General features: G+C 38.7%; 1 protein-coding gene across 2 annotated transcripts; it reads left to right on the top strand.

The window, feature by feature from the left end:
- The first annotated feature begins 376 nt into the window (after positions 1–376).
- On the top strand, positions 377–14,119 carry LOC139946126 (hydroxymethylglutaryl-CoA synthase 1-like). 2 transcript variants are annotated; one of them, XM_071943742.1, is made up of 8 exons: positions 377–579; positions 2,612–3,118; positions 4,635–4,760; positions 5,838–6,002; positions 7,857–8,028; positions 8,781–8,951; positions 9,643–9,875; positions 11,234–14,119. In XM_071943742.1, exons 2-8 carry the CDS (start codon positions 2,665–2,667, stop codon positions 11,395–11,397), a joined length of 1,485 nt encoding a protein of 494 aa, XP_071799843.1. In that variant the 5' UTR covers positions 377–579; positions 2,612–2,664; the 3' UTR covers positions 11,398–14,119. The 2 variants fall into 2 exon arrangements, with proteins under 2 accessions (XP_071799843.1, XP_071799842.1); XM_071943741.1 differs by lacking the exon at positions 377–579 and adding an exon at positions 724–1,043.
- Positions 14,120–16,410: the final 2,291 nt, after the last annotated feature.

Here is a 16,410-nt window from a genome sequence, read left to right as displayed (position 1 = left end):
GCTTTGACTTTAAACCCCCCAAAATTTGAAAACCTTTTCTAATGGTTCTTACCATAATAAAAACAGTGTCAAAAACGCTATTGACAAACGGCGCCCCATAGTAATGGTTTTAATTCTTATTTTAATACAATACGTTTAAAATCGTGGAGGGGCTCCATTGTAATAAAGCACGAATCTGGTACTACATAATTTAATAGTAGCATTGTTCCTTCCCAACTTGATAATCGACCCAGAAAACGATAAAAGTGCATAACTGAATTATGAGTGAATGAGGGCGCTGTGGCTGTTTAGCGGGACCGGTGTTTGCTTTGCTCGTTCCCAGCAGCCTTCCCAGGGGCAGCTTCGTACCAAAAAATAGATTACAATGCAATTATTATTCATGGGGACGAGAGAAAGTGTTACAACCCGTGCTTGCTTGCTGTAGTTAGAATACGGTGCACATGGCACTATGGTATTACATCATAAATAATACAAAAAACAAAGAACAATTCAAAGTTGTCTACTTCAGTATTTTCCACGGTTATCCCTGGTTATATAAATAATGAACATGACGATCACAAAGTGCAGCATGCTAGCATGGTGAGTGTTTTGGAAAACTAAGTTTGAGTGTGCTATTTGCATGTAAATCATTCGATCAATGTCACGCGATTTCGATCACGCTTCCGAGTGCTGGTTGCTGGGCCTGCCCACTAAGCTAGAGCTTACTCCCCACCCCGCTGGTGGGTCCCAGGCACGAGGGGTGTGTGCGTGGTGTGTACTGTAACTAACCATAATTGAATGGCCGGTCACAGGTCAACATTTTGCCACAGGATCGAGCGTATAGATCGTTCGGTTCCTGGTCAAAGTTTACACGACGTTGAGCAAATCGTACCAGCATATATCGCGAGATCACTGACTTGTTTTTGCACGGACGGTAAATACCAAGAAGTGTGACTTTTTATCTACCGGCATTTGGAGCGATAACCATTTCAGGTTTTGGATCTCGGCTGAAACGGTTATCTTGTCGTCATTTTTCAAACAAAACGAATTGAGCTCCTCAGCAGGTATGTCTTGGGGTTTACATGTAGCTAGAAAAAGAATTCACTAGGGAATCAGGAGGAGCTGTGAAGTTTTTTGAGGGATTGGGGTGTGTTGGAGGGGGGGGGGGGGGGGGGGGGTGGAGGGGAGGAGATTTGCAAAAGATAAATTAGACTTAGAGAGGAATCCTGGTACTATTTGGTAAACAAATCAACAATGGATAAAAATGATCTTTACATGCATGATGAGAACACAATTATTAGCATGAAGTGGTAGTTTGTACAGCTAATGCGCTATGTAATTTTGTATTTTAATTTTTCATTTCCAGAAAAAATAGTGGATAACTTTCCGTATCCTGCCACCACTTGAAAAAGTGGTGGCAGAATTAAGCTCTCCAAAATAGTTGTGTTACCACCTGTTTTAATTATTAATTTTAGCATGGTCCCCCGTGTCACGGCTCAAATTAACACTGGACCACAGGGGCGCAAGGCCAGTGATTATTTTAGCATCGGGCCAGTAAACCCGTGGCAGGACAAGTTTGGGATAACTTTCCGCATGGCGCCACCACTTTTTCACTCTTTTTACAAAAAGGGATATCTCATTGAGGTAAATTAGATACTATATTATTTCATATCGGATGAAAAAGTGGTGGCACCATAAGGAAACTTTTCCCAAGTTTGGTGGTCTTGTGTTTTTCCAGTGTATAATATTATATTGGCTACTACCTCAGTCATTACACATTCAAAATATGTAATCTTTTTGCAAAACAAACAGTTGCCCTTTGACTTTGAGTCTGATCTGCAGTTACATTTATATAAAGACAAATTAGATTGATTTTCAAATTTGTTAGTGCTGCTATACTCATTTTGATTCTGGTCGTATTTCTATATTTCTACCTAGTCTAGTAAAAAAAATTGAGCTTTAAGCCCTTCAGTAAAACAATTATACAAAAATTGAGCGCCCTTATTGTAGCTCCCTGGTGTGACTGAGTGCCAGGTATCAATATTTGAACGAAGGTTGTTCAACAAATTGTGGTTTTAAGTGGTTAAAGGAACACGTTGCCTTGGATCGGTCGAGTTGGTCTTTGAAAGGCGTTTTGTGACCGTTTGTTATAAAATGCATGAGGTTAGAAAGATGATGTAAAAGTAGAATACAATGATCTACACAAAAAAATATGCCTCGAAATTGCGTGGTTTTCGTTTTACCTCGTCGACAAACACAGTCGGCCATTTATGGGAGTCAAAATTTTGACTCCCATAAATGGCCGACCGTGATAGTTCGCGACGTAAAAAGAAAACCGTGCAATTTTGAGTGATACTTGTGTGGATCATTATATTCTACTTTTAAAACATCTTTCTAACCATATACATTTCATAACAAACGGTTTCAAACGCTTTTTATAGACCAACTCGTCCGATCCAAAGCAACGTGTTCCTTTAAGGAGTGGTTTAAGGTCCAGTGACCAGGGGTAATGTGAAGCGCTTTGGGACCCCTCCGGGTGTGAAAAGCGCTATATAAAAAACAGGTTATTATTATTATTAAATTAATTTAATTTGTTTCAAAAAATTTAAAAGAGTATATTGAACAATTTCAGAAACAGCGATAATTCAGAAATTGGATTCTACACAAAGATTCAAGTAGCAGACGATGCCAAGTCCTAACAACATGAGTAACGCTGCAGAAGGGCGTTGGCCCGATGACGTCGGCATCATCGCAACGGAGATCTACTTCCCCTCCCAGTACGTCGATCAAGAGCAACTGGAGATCTTCGATGGCATCCCTGCAGGGAAATACACCATCGGTCTCGGTCAGAGCAAGATGGGTTTCTGTACGGACTGCGAGGACATCAACTCGCTGTGTCTGACCGCCGTTCAGAATCTAATGGACAGGAACCAGATCTCATACGATTCCATCGGCCGGTTGGAGGTCGGCACAGAGACCATCATCGACAAGTCGAAGAGCGTGAAAACTGTTTTGATGCAGCTGTTCGGCGACTCCGGTAATACGAGTGTGGAAGGGATCGACACGACAAATGCTTGTTATGGTGGGACGGCTGCGTTATTTAACGCTGCTGCGTGGGTAGAGTCCAGTGCATGGGATGGTATGTACTCTCACCTTTTTTATTTCCCCTCCCCCCCCCTCCCCAAAGGTAGTGCTTTCAAACCATTAAGCACGGTTCGTACTTCATGTGGAAGCAAATTTGGGTGACGTTATAATCAGTACGTGCCATTTTTCCAATTGTGACACAAGAAAATTCTCGTTTTTTTCGCTTTCACATGAAATTTATGAAACAGGCTTTACTAGCGAAAGCATACATTTTACTGGAGGCTAACTTGGAGTGAGTAGGTGTGTAAAGTCGGCTTACTTCAAAACAAATTTGCCATCTTTGAGCAACTGACCTAGAACTCAAAATCACTCAAGTTGGGCCTTTCCTATCTGGATGTCTCAACTAACTTAATGGGGGATGACTAAATCAAATGCAGAATCGGAAGCTTCCAATCAAAGATGCAAAACTGAAACTGTTTTTCCCTCATATTTTTGAACTACAATTGGAGGAAACGTACTTCCTGCCATGCTTAACTACAAACATCTGTCACCTTGACATTGGGTGCGTTCGTTTAGCTTCCCTGGGTGGACCCCGGTGTGTGGCGTTTTTTTTGTACAGGACGAACGTGGGTAATTATCTGCACACGTTCGTCCTGGGAAAAAAAACAGTACACACCGGGGTCGACTCAGGGAAGCTAAACGAACGCACCCATTACTGTATACATTGTACAGTGTCTGTCATTGACATCCTAGGAAAAGTATAATATTGGTATTAGACTTCTTAACCTCTGGTCGGAAGTTGTGCAACCAACAACCATTACGCAGGTTTAAAGATTTCATGAATGTCAGTTGGGTAAAAATTCAGGTCGGCCTGTCTTATTCTCTGGAATATTTATGTGTTTCTTTACTTTCTCAACATTCATTTTCTGTTCCCCCCATGAACTACGTAAGTTTGAAACTTAAGTATTCACAGAAACAGAATTATGCATTTATAAGCAAAACTCTTTCGATGGTTTAGTACCCACATGTTCATGGAAGTATGAATACATGTGAAACTTGCACAGTCATTCTCTACAGAGAGGTTAAAGCCATTGGACCCTTTCGGTACAGAAAAAAAAAAAAAAATTCACAGATTTACAAATAACTTACAGGGTTTACAGAAGGTAATGGTAAAGGACTTCTCTTGAAATATTATTCCATGAAATGCTTTACTTTTTGAGAAAACATTAAAACAATATCAATTCTCGATATCGTGAATTACGGATTTATTTTAAACACATGTCCTGACACGGCGAAACGTGCGGAAACAAGGGTGGGTTTTCCCGTTATTTTCTCCCGACTGCGATGAACGATTGAGCCTAAATTTTCACAGGCTTGTTATTTTATATATAAGTTGTGATACACGAAGTGTGGGTCTTGGAAAATACTGTTTACCGAAATTGTCCAATGGCTTTAATACAAACAGAAACAGGTTTTAAGAGTTTCAAGACTGTTCACTTACAATTGAATAAAATTGGCTGTGTATACAGTGTAAGAAGAGTTGACATTTTGCTGGTGCTTTTTTGCCACAGGAAGATATGCTCTGGTGGTCGCAGGAGATATAGCGGTTTACGCAACCGGAAATGCCCGTCCAACCGGAGGTGCTGGTGCCATCGCAATGCTCGTTGGGCCTAATGCCCCGTTGGTTCTAGAAAGAGGTAAACGTAGTTTAAATACTTGTTGGGATATATTTGTTATTATTAACCGATCGAAGGAATCAGCGACAATGTGATGGTATGTTTTCTCCACATACGACATCGGAAATCTTAAAACTATTTTAAGTTGTTATTGCATACCTGCACATTTAATCTGTTTTTTGTTTTATCAAAGAAGATGACGTGGTCAGGCATGCAATTTTCAGCTGATCCTCTGATTTCCTCTTTTGCTTTTCAAAACAGTGCCATAGAAAACTGGGGGGAAAAAAAACTACATAAGTTTAGCATGATGGACCATTAGAAAGTTGCATGTCTCTGTGGTATATAAAACGGAAAATTATTAGTACCTACATGTACTAAGGTAACTTTAAATGCAGAGGAGTAGGTTGTGAGTGGGATCACATTGAGGAAACATTTATTAAAAGGAAAATTTCAAAACTTCAATGTTTTGAGGGCAACCCAGCAGTTGTAACTTAAGGGATTTGTTGAAAATTTTGAAGTGTCATTTTGATGTTGAAGATCGGCCACGCTGTAATTTGAGGGGTTTATTGTAAGTTTCAAAGTGTCATTTTGTTGTTGAAACCCAGTTGTAATTTGAGGGATTTATTTCAGTGATACTTTGACTCCTCCCCCTCCCCTCTCTCTTCTCATTTGATCACAAAGGCCATGAACTACACAGGCACTCAGTTGCCGTCTTGGCCTTGGTGCCCCGGTCAAAAGCTTCCTTTAGACTTTAAAGATTTCCCAAATGGAAGTGCCCTTTGCAAAATGATAATGGCCTTGCCCTCTCCAAGATAAAGTTTCAGTCCCTGGTCTGTAGTCTCATTCACATACTGGGCAAATGGCCTTTTCTTCATTCACTCCAAAGCTCTGGAATGATCTGCCACAACCTCTCCGGAATTCCATCTCCATTTCTCAGTTCAGAAAGAACTTAGAAACTTACCTCTTCAACCAGTAAGTTTCTTCTTTCTCGTATGCGCTTTGTATCCTGGGAAAAGGCGCTTTGGCAAATTCCTCGTTATTATCACGGGGAAAGTTCTGGTAGTCAGTGTTATATGTCTCCTCCCCTTTTTTATCCAGGATTAAGACACACCCACATGGAACACGTCTACGATTTCTACAAGCCCGATATGGCCTCGGAGTACCCCCGCGTGGACGGCAAACTGTCTATTCAGTGTTACTTGGGGGCGCTAGACAAGTGCTATCAGGGGTACTGTGTAAAGGCTGAGGCCCAAATGCAGAAAGGTATACAATTGTATTATGTTTTACTAACAGTTGTGATTTTTTAGTTTTTAAAAAGGGAATGATTTCTTTGCAATCTCAAGGTTGTTGGTTCAGATAAAAAAAAGGACCACTTTCAACTATCCCTTGCTTTAAAGCCATTGGACACTTTCGGTACAGAATTTATTTTGTTTTAGTTCACAGATTTACAAATAACTTACAGGGTTTACAGAAGGTAATGGTGAAAGACTTCTCTTGAAATATTAGTCCATGAAATGCTTTACTTTTTGAGAAACCATTAAAACAATTATCAATTCTTGATATCGAGAATTACGGATTTATTTTATGCACATATCATGACACGGCGAAACGTGGGGAAACAAGGGTGGGTTATCCCATTATTTTCTCCCGACTCGGATGACCGATTTAGTCTAAATTTTCACAGGTTTGTTATTTTATATATAAGTTGTGATACACTAGGTGTGGGCCTTTGGACAGTACTGTTTACCTAAAGTGTCCAATGGCTTTAATGCAGCAGTAAGGGCTCACCCTTCCACATTATCCTGGCTTATTAATACAAAACTACTTTGGGCTAGTAAACACCACTTCTCAACTTGTCCTGTTGGCTACTGAAGTGAAAACTGCAACTTTGTTAAAAACTTCCACTAACTTCTGATGTGTGAATAATAAGTTTTGAAATTGAGTCCAAATTTTCACAGGTTTGTTATTTTATGCATGTGTTGAGATACACCAAGTGAGAAGACTGGTCTTTGACAATTACCAATAGTGTCCAGTGTCTTTAACATGTAGAAATTATTTTGGGAAAAGGGTCGGTGCTAAATGCGTATTGACCTATTACAGTGAGATAGCCACGTGTTATCTCTTGGTGTTCAAATAGAACAATCAATCAATGAATGGGAAGAGTCCATTGAACAAGCCCACAAAGATAAGGGTGTGATATTATTGTCTGATGGAGAACAATAGAATGCTTTTGTTATCTCAGTATTGATGTGTTTTATGATTGATTGGGATAAAGCCAAACTAATCCCTTTGTATTATGAGAAACTGTAAAAAAGAGATTCAGATTGTTTTAGCATTTTAGAGGTTATAAATACATGTATTTTAGAGGTTATAAATACATGTACTTTGGAGAGAACAAATCAATAAGCGGGAATGCCTTAAATGGAAGCAGATTGTACTCATCGTACAAATATTGGACTCTGGTTTAGATATATATTTCCATTTTTAGTGATGTACAAGTGTTTAAGTACAAAGTGTTGGTCTATCTTTAAGTTCATTATCTGGGTTCAATTTCAAAATTTCAAAGAGCATTTTAAAGGCACTGGAACGTTTGGAAATTACTCAAAATATACATTAGCATTAAAACTTACTTGATAACAAGCAATGGAAAGCTGTTTATAGTATAAAACATTGTGAGGAATTGCTCCCTCTGAAGTAATGTAGTTTTTGAGAAAAAAGGTAACATTTCATCAATAAAATTTGAAAGACTTCAGGCCTGAAGGTTCTCTCGAGCATCTTTTATGGATATTTTCTTGCAACTTTGATGACCAATTGAGTTTCACAGGTTGTTTATTTTATGCATAATATGTTGGGATACACCAAGTGAGAATATTGGTTTTTTTTCAATTACCAATTGTATCCAGTGCCTTTAAGTACACAAGGTAGCTAAGCAAAAAAATAATATGCTTAGCAGAATAAGTTCACCACCCAAAATGGCATGAGTACAATTCTCTGACTGGTATCCTGCTCATTTAAGCTTAGCAGAAAATTGTTAAGCAATATTTTCTGCTTATTAAGCAGCTCTTATGAACTTGGGCCCGAGATTCATTGTCCAAACTTCCTTGATCTTGCCAACAGAGGGCGACAGCAGTCGCTATACCATGGATAGATTTGATGCTATGTGCTTTCACAGTCCGTTCTGCAAGCTTGTGCAGAAATCCCTAGCACGGTTGATGCTGAATGATTTCATGAGAGACCCCAAGCCAGACACCGATGACGGGGGTCGTTATGCAGGACTTAGGGGTTATAAGTAAGTCGGAAGAAGTTACTATGAGCAAGTTCGACTGGCAACATTTTTTCAACCCCCGACCAGCATCGTTCAATGCACAGCGAACGCACTCACTCAAACGACTCGTTTGAAAGTCTAGTCGACCATCGGAAACACTCCATTGCTTTCCGCCTTTTTTGATGAAGTATAACTGGTTCTCTTCTGCGCTTTACACATGTTAGCAGGCTGCTATCAGGACAATGGATGAAACCATGGTGCTAAGGCTGGTTCCAAATGGTCGACCAGCCGGTACTCGAGTCAAAATAGTCAAGATTTAGTTAACGATGGTGCACACTTGAACTTGCTTTTTATCTACATACCTCCTCCAAAGTAATGAATAACGCGCAGTTCTTACATAGTGCACAAATCCCTGTAGCTAGATCAAGGCATTTTATATAAAAAATTCCTGTTCAGCAGGAATACTTGAATTATTCCGAAATCTTTCTCACCTCCAGGACTCAATATTTGATATTCAAAGGGCTTGTTACTTAAAATTTTAGGTGGCCTAGAATAGACCGATCCATTGCATATTGACCAATCACTAAGCAACGAAGGTCCGACAAATAGCGTCTGACATATGTGCGCATATGAAAGGCATTGGAGAGGCCCACGTGTTCTTTCTCACAGGTGCGTCATGGGCGGAGCCTAATGGATCGGTCTATTGTTAGACCAAAACAGGTTTAACATACATACTTGTTTTTAAATAAATCCATGAACATTCTTCCGATTTCCAGAGACCTGAAGCTTGAGGAGACCTTCATGGACCGTGAAGTCGAGAAAGCCTTTATGAACTGCAGTAAAGAGATGTTTGCGGCCAAGACGAAACCCTCCACCCTTGTTGCTAACCAAGTGGGCAACATGTACACCCCATCCCTGTATGGTGGTCTAGTCTCATTTCTAGCAAGGTAAAAAGTCATTGCCTTTGTGCCCCTGGAAATGTTTCTGTAGATAATCATGTTCCCTATTGAGGTGCCCTTTACTAAAGCCATGTTCCCATTGGCCTTTTTTTCCACTGCCACGCGGAAAGTTACCGTGACTGACTTTGGTGTAATTCTACCATGCGTTCCCACCTGGACCTAAGTTCCAAATGTTTGCGTAGCGTTTTGTTTGTTGGTAAAGACATATAAACGTTAAACTGCTGTGTGCGTGTATGTAGCCAGGGATCACACCCGAATTTATAATACAACCTGATAAGCTGTGGCCAGGGGATCATCTAAGGGGATGTGACTTCAGATATTATATTAAATTCAGATATCAAATAATAAATCACATAATAAGACAATAAATAATTATATTCTTGAATTTATGGATTTAAATGTATTTTCTATACGTTTTATAATTGTAATTTTTGTTTTCTATGTAATATAAAAAAAATACTGATGTGTTTTCTCTTGTGTTTTTATGTGCCTTTGTTGGTTGTTTTGGCCTTTAGATACGCTTGTGGTATTTCTTTTTGGGTTTTCCGCAGGCTTGTTCTCTGTAGTCTTATTTACAGTGTTATTTCTCTGTGTGTACTGTTAGTGTGATGCCTAGAAATAAAGAAATAAACCCGATGTGTATATAAATTGCTGTTTTTGTTTGCCCCTTTATTTCCAGTTGTAACCTCGCCGAGCTACCAGGTAAACGAGTAGGTCTCTTTTCTTATGGATCCGGTCTGGCCGCATCCCTGTTCTCCCTCCGGGTCAAAGGTGACACAGCGCCGGGGTCGCCCCTCTGGAAGCTCAGGAGCAGTCTTGATGATCTAAAGTTCAGGCTGGATTCGCGCCGTTGCGTTGAGCCGTCGGTGTTTGCAGAGACGATGAAGCTGAGAGAGGATACGCATCACCTTGGTGAGTAGATTCATCTTTTTTTAATTTTAATTGATACCTCAGAGGGAACATTTTGGGTGAACTATGTACTAAGGGTTGTTGGGGTGTCGTGGCTGAGCAGATAAGAGCACCGAACTCTTGTGTTTCTGTTCAGCAGCATGTTGGTTTGAGTCCCGGTCGTGACACTTGTGTCCCTGAGCAAGACACTTAACTTAAGTTGCTTCTCTCCACCCAGGGGTAAATGGGTACCTGTAAGGGCAGAGATGGTTCTTGTGATTGGTTTAGCTTTGTAGCGCATATTTGTAGCACATACATGTACTGTATACTGCCTAGGGAGCTGAGATGGCCCAGTGACCACCAGGGGTAATGATGTTGGAAGCGCTTTGAGATGCCATCCCGGGTGTGTAAAGCGGGATATAGAAAACCCATAACAGTGAGATTTTCTGAGATGCTTGGTAGCAGCAGACTTACGGAGTGCCGTACCAGTGTTTCGGTATTTCCGAGCATGTGCATGATTTCCTGAAATGTGCACTAAACAGTATATATTTATCTTGTTGTATACATGACCTGTCTGCGTGTGTAGGGATTTTTTTCTTAAATCCTTGTGCATTGTTTCTTGTGCAAAATTTGTACCTGGCTTTTGTAACTCGTAACTTTTGATATTTGCCGTGCTTTTTGTAACTTGTGCGAGCAATGTAATTTCTTTTGGAGAGTAGTAAAGTTTCTTAAAGGCAGTGAACACTATTGGTAATTACTCAAAATAATTATTAGCATAAAACCTTACTTGGTAACAAGTAATGGGGAGAAGTTGATATGGTATAAAACATTGTGAGAATCGGCTCCCTCTGAAGTGACTTAGTTTTCGAGAAAGAAGTAATTTTCCACGAATTTGAATTCGAGACCTCAAGTTTAGAATTTGAGGTCTCGAAATCAAGCATCTGAAAGCACACAACTTCGTGTAACAAGGGTGTTTATTCTTTCATTGATATCTCGCAACTTCGACGACCGATTGAGCTCAAATTTTCACAGGTTGGTTATTTTATGTATATGTTGAGATACACTAAGTAAGAAGACTGGTCTTTGACAATTACCAATAGTGTCCACTGTCTTTAAGTCTTCTTATGTCTACGTACAGACGTATCCCCATACTGCAGTCTAGGCATTGGCCCAAGGACCAGACTAGTCTTTGTCTTTTCTTTGCCATTTCCCTTCCATGTATTTTCAATTTTGTCATGTGATTTTGATAATTTAATATGTAAAGGGCGCATTACAATTTTAAATTATTATTATCAAATCTTTTAAAACAAGGAAACAGTCTCCCAAAAATGGCACAACCCTGATTTATTTTTCTGTTTTTGTTTACTTTCCCCCACCTACAGCAAAGTACACCCCAGTAGGTTCCATCGCTGACTTGTTCCCTGGTACCTGGTACCTGACGTACGTCGATGAAATGCACAGGAGGAAGTACTCCAGCAAACCCTCGTCGAATCTCCCATCACCACGAGTTGACAAAGTACCAGTTTCTTCCCTTATAGACTCATAGTGACAAGGATTTGCATAATAACAGTGGTAGTTTACTTTTGGCCCTTATCAGACAGGCGTGCAACTTTTCAGCTGATCAGCTGATTTCCTCTTCTTCTTTTCAAAACAGTGCCATAGAAAACTCAAAATCACTGTGCAAAAGTGAAGTGTGATCAGCCATTTCCTCTTTGTTTGAAATGAGAAAGTTGCATGTCTGTAATCAAAAGCACAGTTTGGGCTTGTGATTCGCCAAGGATTCGGTCCACTTGCTTGAAGCCCCGGAAGGAAAAGCACATGTCTTCTAAAATAACTGACGGAGCTCAAGTCCAAATTGTGGTTTCATTAAAGAGCTTTTGCCACTTGGTGTCTCTGAAAACCTTGATGAATCTTACCATGCAATAACTGAAACATTTCACTCGTTGTTTTGTTCTACATCCTGAAATGTATGCGTTTTATAAACCAAGAAATTGGAGAGGAGCGATGTCTAGTACATTTAGGTTTTGAAATATGGAAGTTGCAAAGGTTCTATTTTTGACTTATCGACACAATGGTACCTATAAATCATGGTTTAAAATCATCTGCTGGGAAGAAGCATTCTTCTCATTTTGCGAAAAAAATTAGGAGTAAGTCGTTATTATTTATTAATATTGATTTAATAGTAGTTTACAAACAGTATTTTAACAAGCCAAATCTAATGAATTTAATGTGAAGTGTTTATTATTGACAAATCAAGTCAAGTCTCTGTACCAGACATTCAACTTTAACTCATACATGGCATCTACATCTGCTTAGGTAAAGACTGGGCCCCTGTCTTTATCCGCAAGGATAAAGACAGGTCCCTGCCGCTAGATCCAGTGGATACAATGATACTGGATAAACGTGCACATGACAGTTATAGATGCCTGAGCAGTACACTCGTGTCAAGTCCGCAATAGAATTTGACTGCGTACCTCTTTGTGACATGACTGAGGTCAAAGGTGAATCTACACGCCGGTTTTGGAGGCAGGTCTCTGGCGTTATTCACTAGCCTCGAAGTGTGACGTCAGATGTTCAGGCTAGCTGAGGTACTGCTCGGCACACCTTGGTGCAATTGGAGGAAACCGAGCTTACTGGATGTTGGAAGTTTGTGGATTTTTTTTTCATTTTCTAGTTGTAGTGCCCTTATCACGTGGAGAGCAGCCTCGTTTCTACTTACAAAAGCTCCAGAGTCCAATTTCATCGCTCTGCATACTGTAAGCAAAGAATCGGCCCTTAAGGAAGTGGAGAATTCTGCACTTACATCAAGCACATCTCACGGGTTAGCAGGGAATTTGGCTTGTGTGCATGCGTACTCTGACCTCGTTACTAGGCGTTCTTTGCTTACACAGCTAGCGCATTGAGCCCTGGTCTGCTCACTTGTCCTAAAATTTCTCCTAGGTTAAGAATCTGAATCAGTGCCAAACAATAAAAGAAACTTTAAAACAACAAATGCTGCAAGTTCCTTTTAATTGAAAATAGTGTGCTTTTATGTGAATTCTTGTTTAGTTTTCAGTTTTCACAGACAAAGAATATGACAGGGCCCAATTTCACTGAGCTGATTAATAAGCAGACAATATTGATGAATGACTTTCTGATTAGCAGAAATGAGCAGGATACCAGTCACAAATTGTGCACGTGACATGGTAGTTTGGCTGGCAACCTTATTCTGGTAAGCACAATGTTGTTGCGCTTATAGCAGCTCAATGAAATTGGGGCGTGGTGATTGTACAAAACTTATTAAGCCCGATTCATACTTCATGCCATGCGAATGCGAAGCGAACGTCGACGTCACAAAATTCGCAACGAATATTCGCAGCAGTTCAGCTCTGCTCAACTCACTTGCGAATATGTGCAAAAGGATATTTGTGACGTCAAACTCGCTTCGCATTTGCAGGAAATATGAACCGGGCTTTAATCGTGACTGTCAGTCGAAATTGAAAAGTTCACACCAATACAATTTTCCAGAGCAATAATTGTGTCTGAAATGCTTTTGCAGTAAACCAAAAAAACAGCATTTGAAGATCCAGAAAGTAATTATTGCTTATTTCGATTGTCTCACTCATAATAACCCCAATTTGGCAAGCCATGTGTGTTAAGGTTATCTAAAGAGCCTTCTAGTGTGAAAGTGGGCGCTAGTTTGATGAATTTCTGTTAGAAATATAATTATTATAGTATTAGAATGTATGTACACAGCTTCCATCCATACTGTTGGTGTACTGACAACTCCTTTTATATATTCCTTTCTTTCTAGCTGATTTTCTTTTGAACAATGTATTCTATCATTCCATAAAAAACACATCAAGAACATGATGGATTTTTGTTTTTTTAAATCAACGTATTGTTGACTTTGTTATCATAAATTTAGCTTTAATAATATTTAATCATCTATGCACATTTGGTCTTTAACAGGGCCAAACTTTGTTATTATTTTGAATATTTCAAAATTAAAACGGCACCTTGTTTACACTAAAAGCCCTTCCTTGCAAGCAATCTTGTTTTTGTAATTGTTAAAAAGTGTGTACTGATACGAATTGTTAATTAAACAGAAACACATGTATACGTTTTTAGGATTCCTTTTTTCCCCCCAGATTTTACACTTAAAAATGATCGGATGTATTTATTATTTGAAACAATATGGGGATGTTTTCGGGATTGAGTAGGAAAAACCCACACTGAAAACTGAAATGGATGTGCAAAATAAAATCCTAAAGACTGGTTTACAAAGTTACCTCTCATTGTGTTTCGTTTTAAAGAATGTCATGGAGTGATAATTGTACTGAAGTGTCTCTGTGTAGGACAAGGCCGAGAAAAAAAATATTGGGAGAACAAAGAGAAGTCCTCGATTAGTAAAAAATTAGTGTTAAGGACCTGCTTGAACGACTATGTCAAGTCGTGGACTTTGCTGAATTTCATTTAAAATGTTTTCAATGAATAAAATAAACGAGTCATGCAATTATAAATAGATTTTAATTGTGTAAAAACACTATCATTTTGAATACCCTTATCCAGCGCTTTTCTGAAAGATTTGCGAAAAGTTCCGCTGGGTAATCAGTCTCAAACATCATAGTTGGGAGCTCCAATTTGTAAAGCCGCTTTGTTGTAGCGTGGAGGTATAACAAAGCAAACTCCCACAATTGACGTCAAAGCATTTTCCTTTGACGGCAGAAGTGTTTTAGTTTTCAAAACAACTAGGTTGGGGCCTGATTTTTTAATTGATAGCTACGAAAAATTCAGAAGTGTACACATACCAAAATTACATTAAAATGGTGAACAAGTGCATTATAAACAAGTTAAAATACCATTTCCATTAACCCAATCTGCGCAAGTAGCTGTTTAAGCAATATTTTCTTCCTAAGCAGCTCTATGAAATTGGGCCCAGGTGTAAGAGTCCTGCCTTTGGGTTCTTTCTCGCGCTCACAAGCACCTCAACCATTTCCTCACGCATTAGGGCCTAACCATTTTCTCATGCATTAGGGCCAGAACGTTGAAAACAAAAAATAACGGGTAACAATTGACAACTTTTATCTTTGTTCTATCTAGCACTTGAATTTATTTTAATCCCAGTCAAGTGAACAGTACAACAATACAAATTAAAATATCACAACATGTGAAGAGAAAATGGTCAAAACAATGGCTTGGCTTCAAGTTTACAAATAAAAGTAACCCATACACAGTGGTCAAAATTAAAATATTTCTCTGATAAATGATTTATATGATTTTAACACAAATAATTCTCACAGGAAAGCTCCAGGAAATTAACCTGCCCAAATAATTAGTATTTGGAAACATTAATACAGATTATAGAAAATAAAATGTGCTCTCTCTTGCCAAAAAGATATAAGAGACCAAGAAAGCGAGCCTTTTTATTGAAAATAGATTGAAGTTGAAGTTAGATCAGACATTTTAACACTGAGGGAGGGGCACTTGGGTTCCCTGCAATTCTCCTGCACAGTGTTTAGGCACAAGAAAACATTTTTGTTAACCTTTCCCTAAACTGAAAGCTCTGTTTTGAAGCCCCTTCACCATCTTGACTTCACAATATTGTTCAAGAAATAGCGCTGCCAAAATTGGATTTGGAAATCAGAAAGATTTCACTTGTACTTTTTAAAAAGACTCAATCGTAAGTTAGCGAAATAACTTAAGTTAAAAAAAAATTATTTAAACATATTGTACACACGGACCTTGTGTACATTTATATGCTTGAACATGGCATGATCTCAAAAGTCAAAACATATGGAAAACTTGCTTGAAAATATAAAAAAAGAATATGCTTTACGCATGTATTTGGTTTTGAAGCATGCCATATTTGCAGTGTGAATAATTGCAGCTGTTTTTATAGTACCAGCATATTTATTGTATAATAATTGTAATAAGCAGCATTTTTTTTATTATTAATCAGTCGGGGAAACAATTGTCTAAATAAGAGATCAGTATGGTGAGAGGATGATATTTTAAGTTATGTATGATTTAAAAACCCTGTGGAACCTAAACCCTGTGAACACGGTCATCTTTACTGGTAACCAGTGCCAGGTTTTCTATTCATAAAAATCCAGCAATTGCTTGCATATTCAATCATGCTTTTGCAGCAAATGTGGAAAACTAAAGTGGACAACCCATTTTCCCAAACTATGGTATAAAAACAGACTTTATATTCAAATAAAGTCACTTTCAAAAAGTTCATTTTGTACAATCAGAAACTCTATTTTTTTTTCATTTCCTCATACACCAGTGGTCTGAGAGGGTACAACAGGTATTTCAAAATTTCTACTTGCAGAATGTTGCAACTTTCACTCACTAGTAAAGATTTGATAGTAGAGATTTTCTGATTTCTAGAAAAGAAATACAAATTTTGAAACGGGACTTTGTTTGAACATTTATTCTTTTTTTTTTTATTCCAACAGACTTTGAGAAAATGTGTTGTCAACTTTTGGCTCTCCATATTAAGTGGTGCATTGTTTATCAGCTGCATGTTTATCAGTCCTAATGCAGCTTTTAATTTAACCATAATAATGAATAG

Source organism: Asterias amurensis, chromosome 13 (assembly GCF_032118995.1).
Source record: "Asterias amurensis chromosome 13, ASM3211899v1".
Taxonomy (NCBI): Eukaryota; Metazoa; Echinodermata; class Asteroidea; order Forcipulatida; family Asteriidae; genus Asterias; species Asterias amurensis.
This window is presented reverse-complemented; position numbering and strand designations above follow the sequence as displayed.

What these genes read in the sequence shown, in the direction of transcription:
- LOC139946126 (XM_071943742.1), top strand. Translation starts at nt 2,665, where the DNA reads ATGCCAAGTCCTAACAACATGAGTAACGCTGCAGAAGGGCGTTGGCCC. An exon ending in CCCGTTGGTTCTAGAAAGAG is followed by an intron (nt 4,761 to 5,837) that starts GTAAACGTAGTT and finishes TTTTTTATCCAG; the next exon opens with GATTAAGACACACCCACATG. An exon ending in AGAGGATACGCATCACCTTG is followed by an intron (nt 9,876 to 11,233) that starts GTGAGTAGATTC and finishes CCCCACCTACAG; the next exon opens with CAAAGTACACCCCAGTAGGT.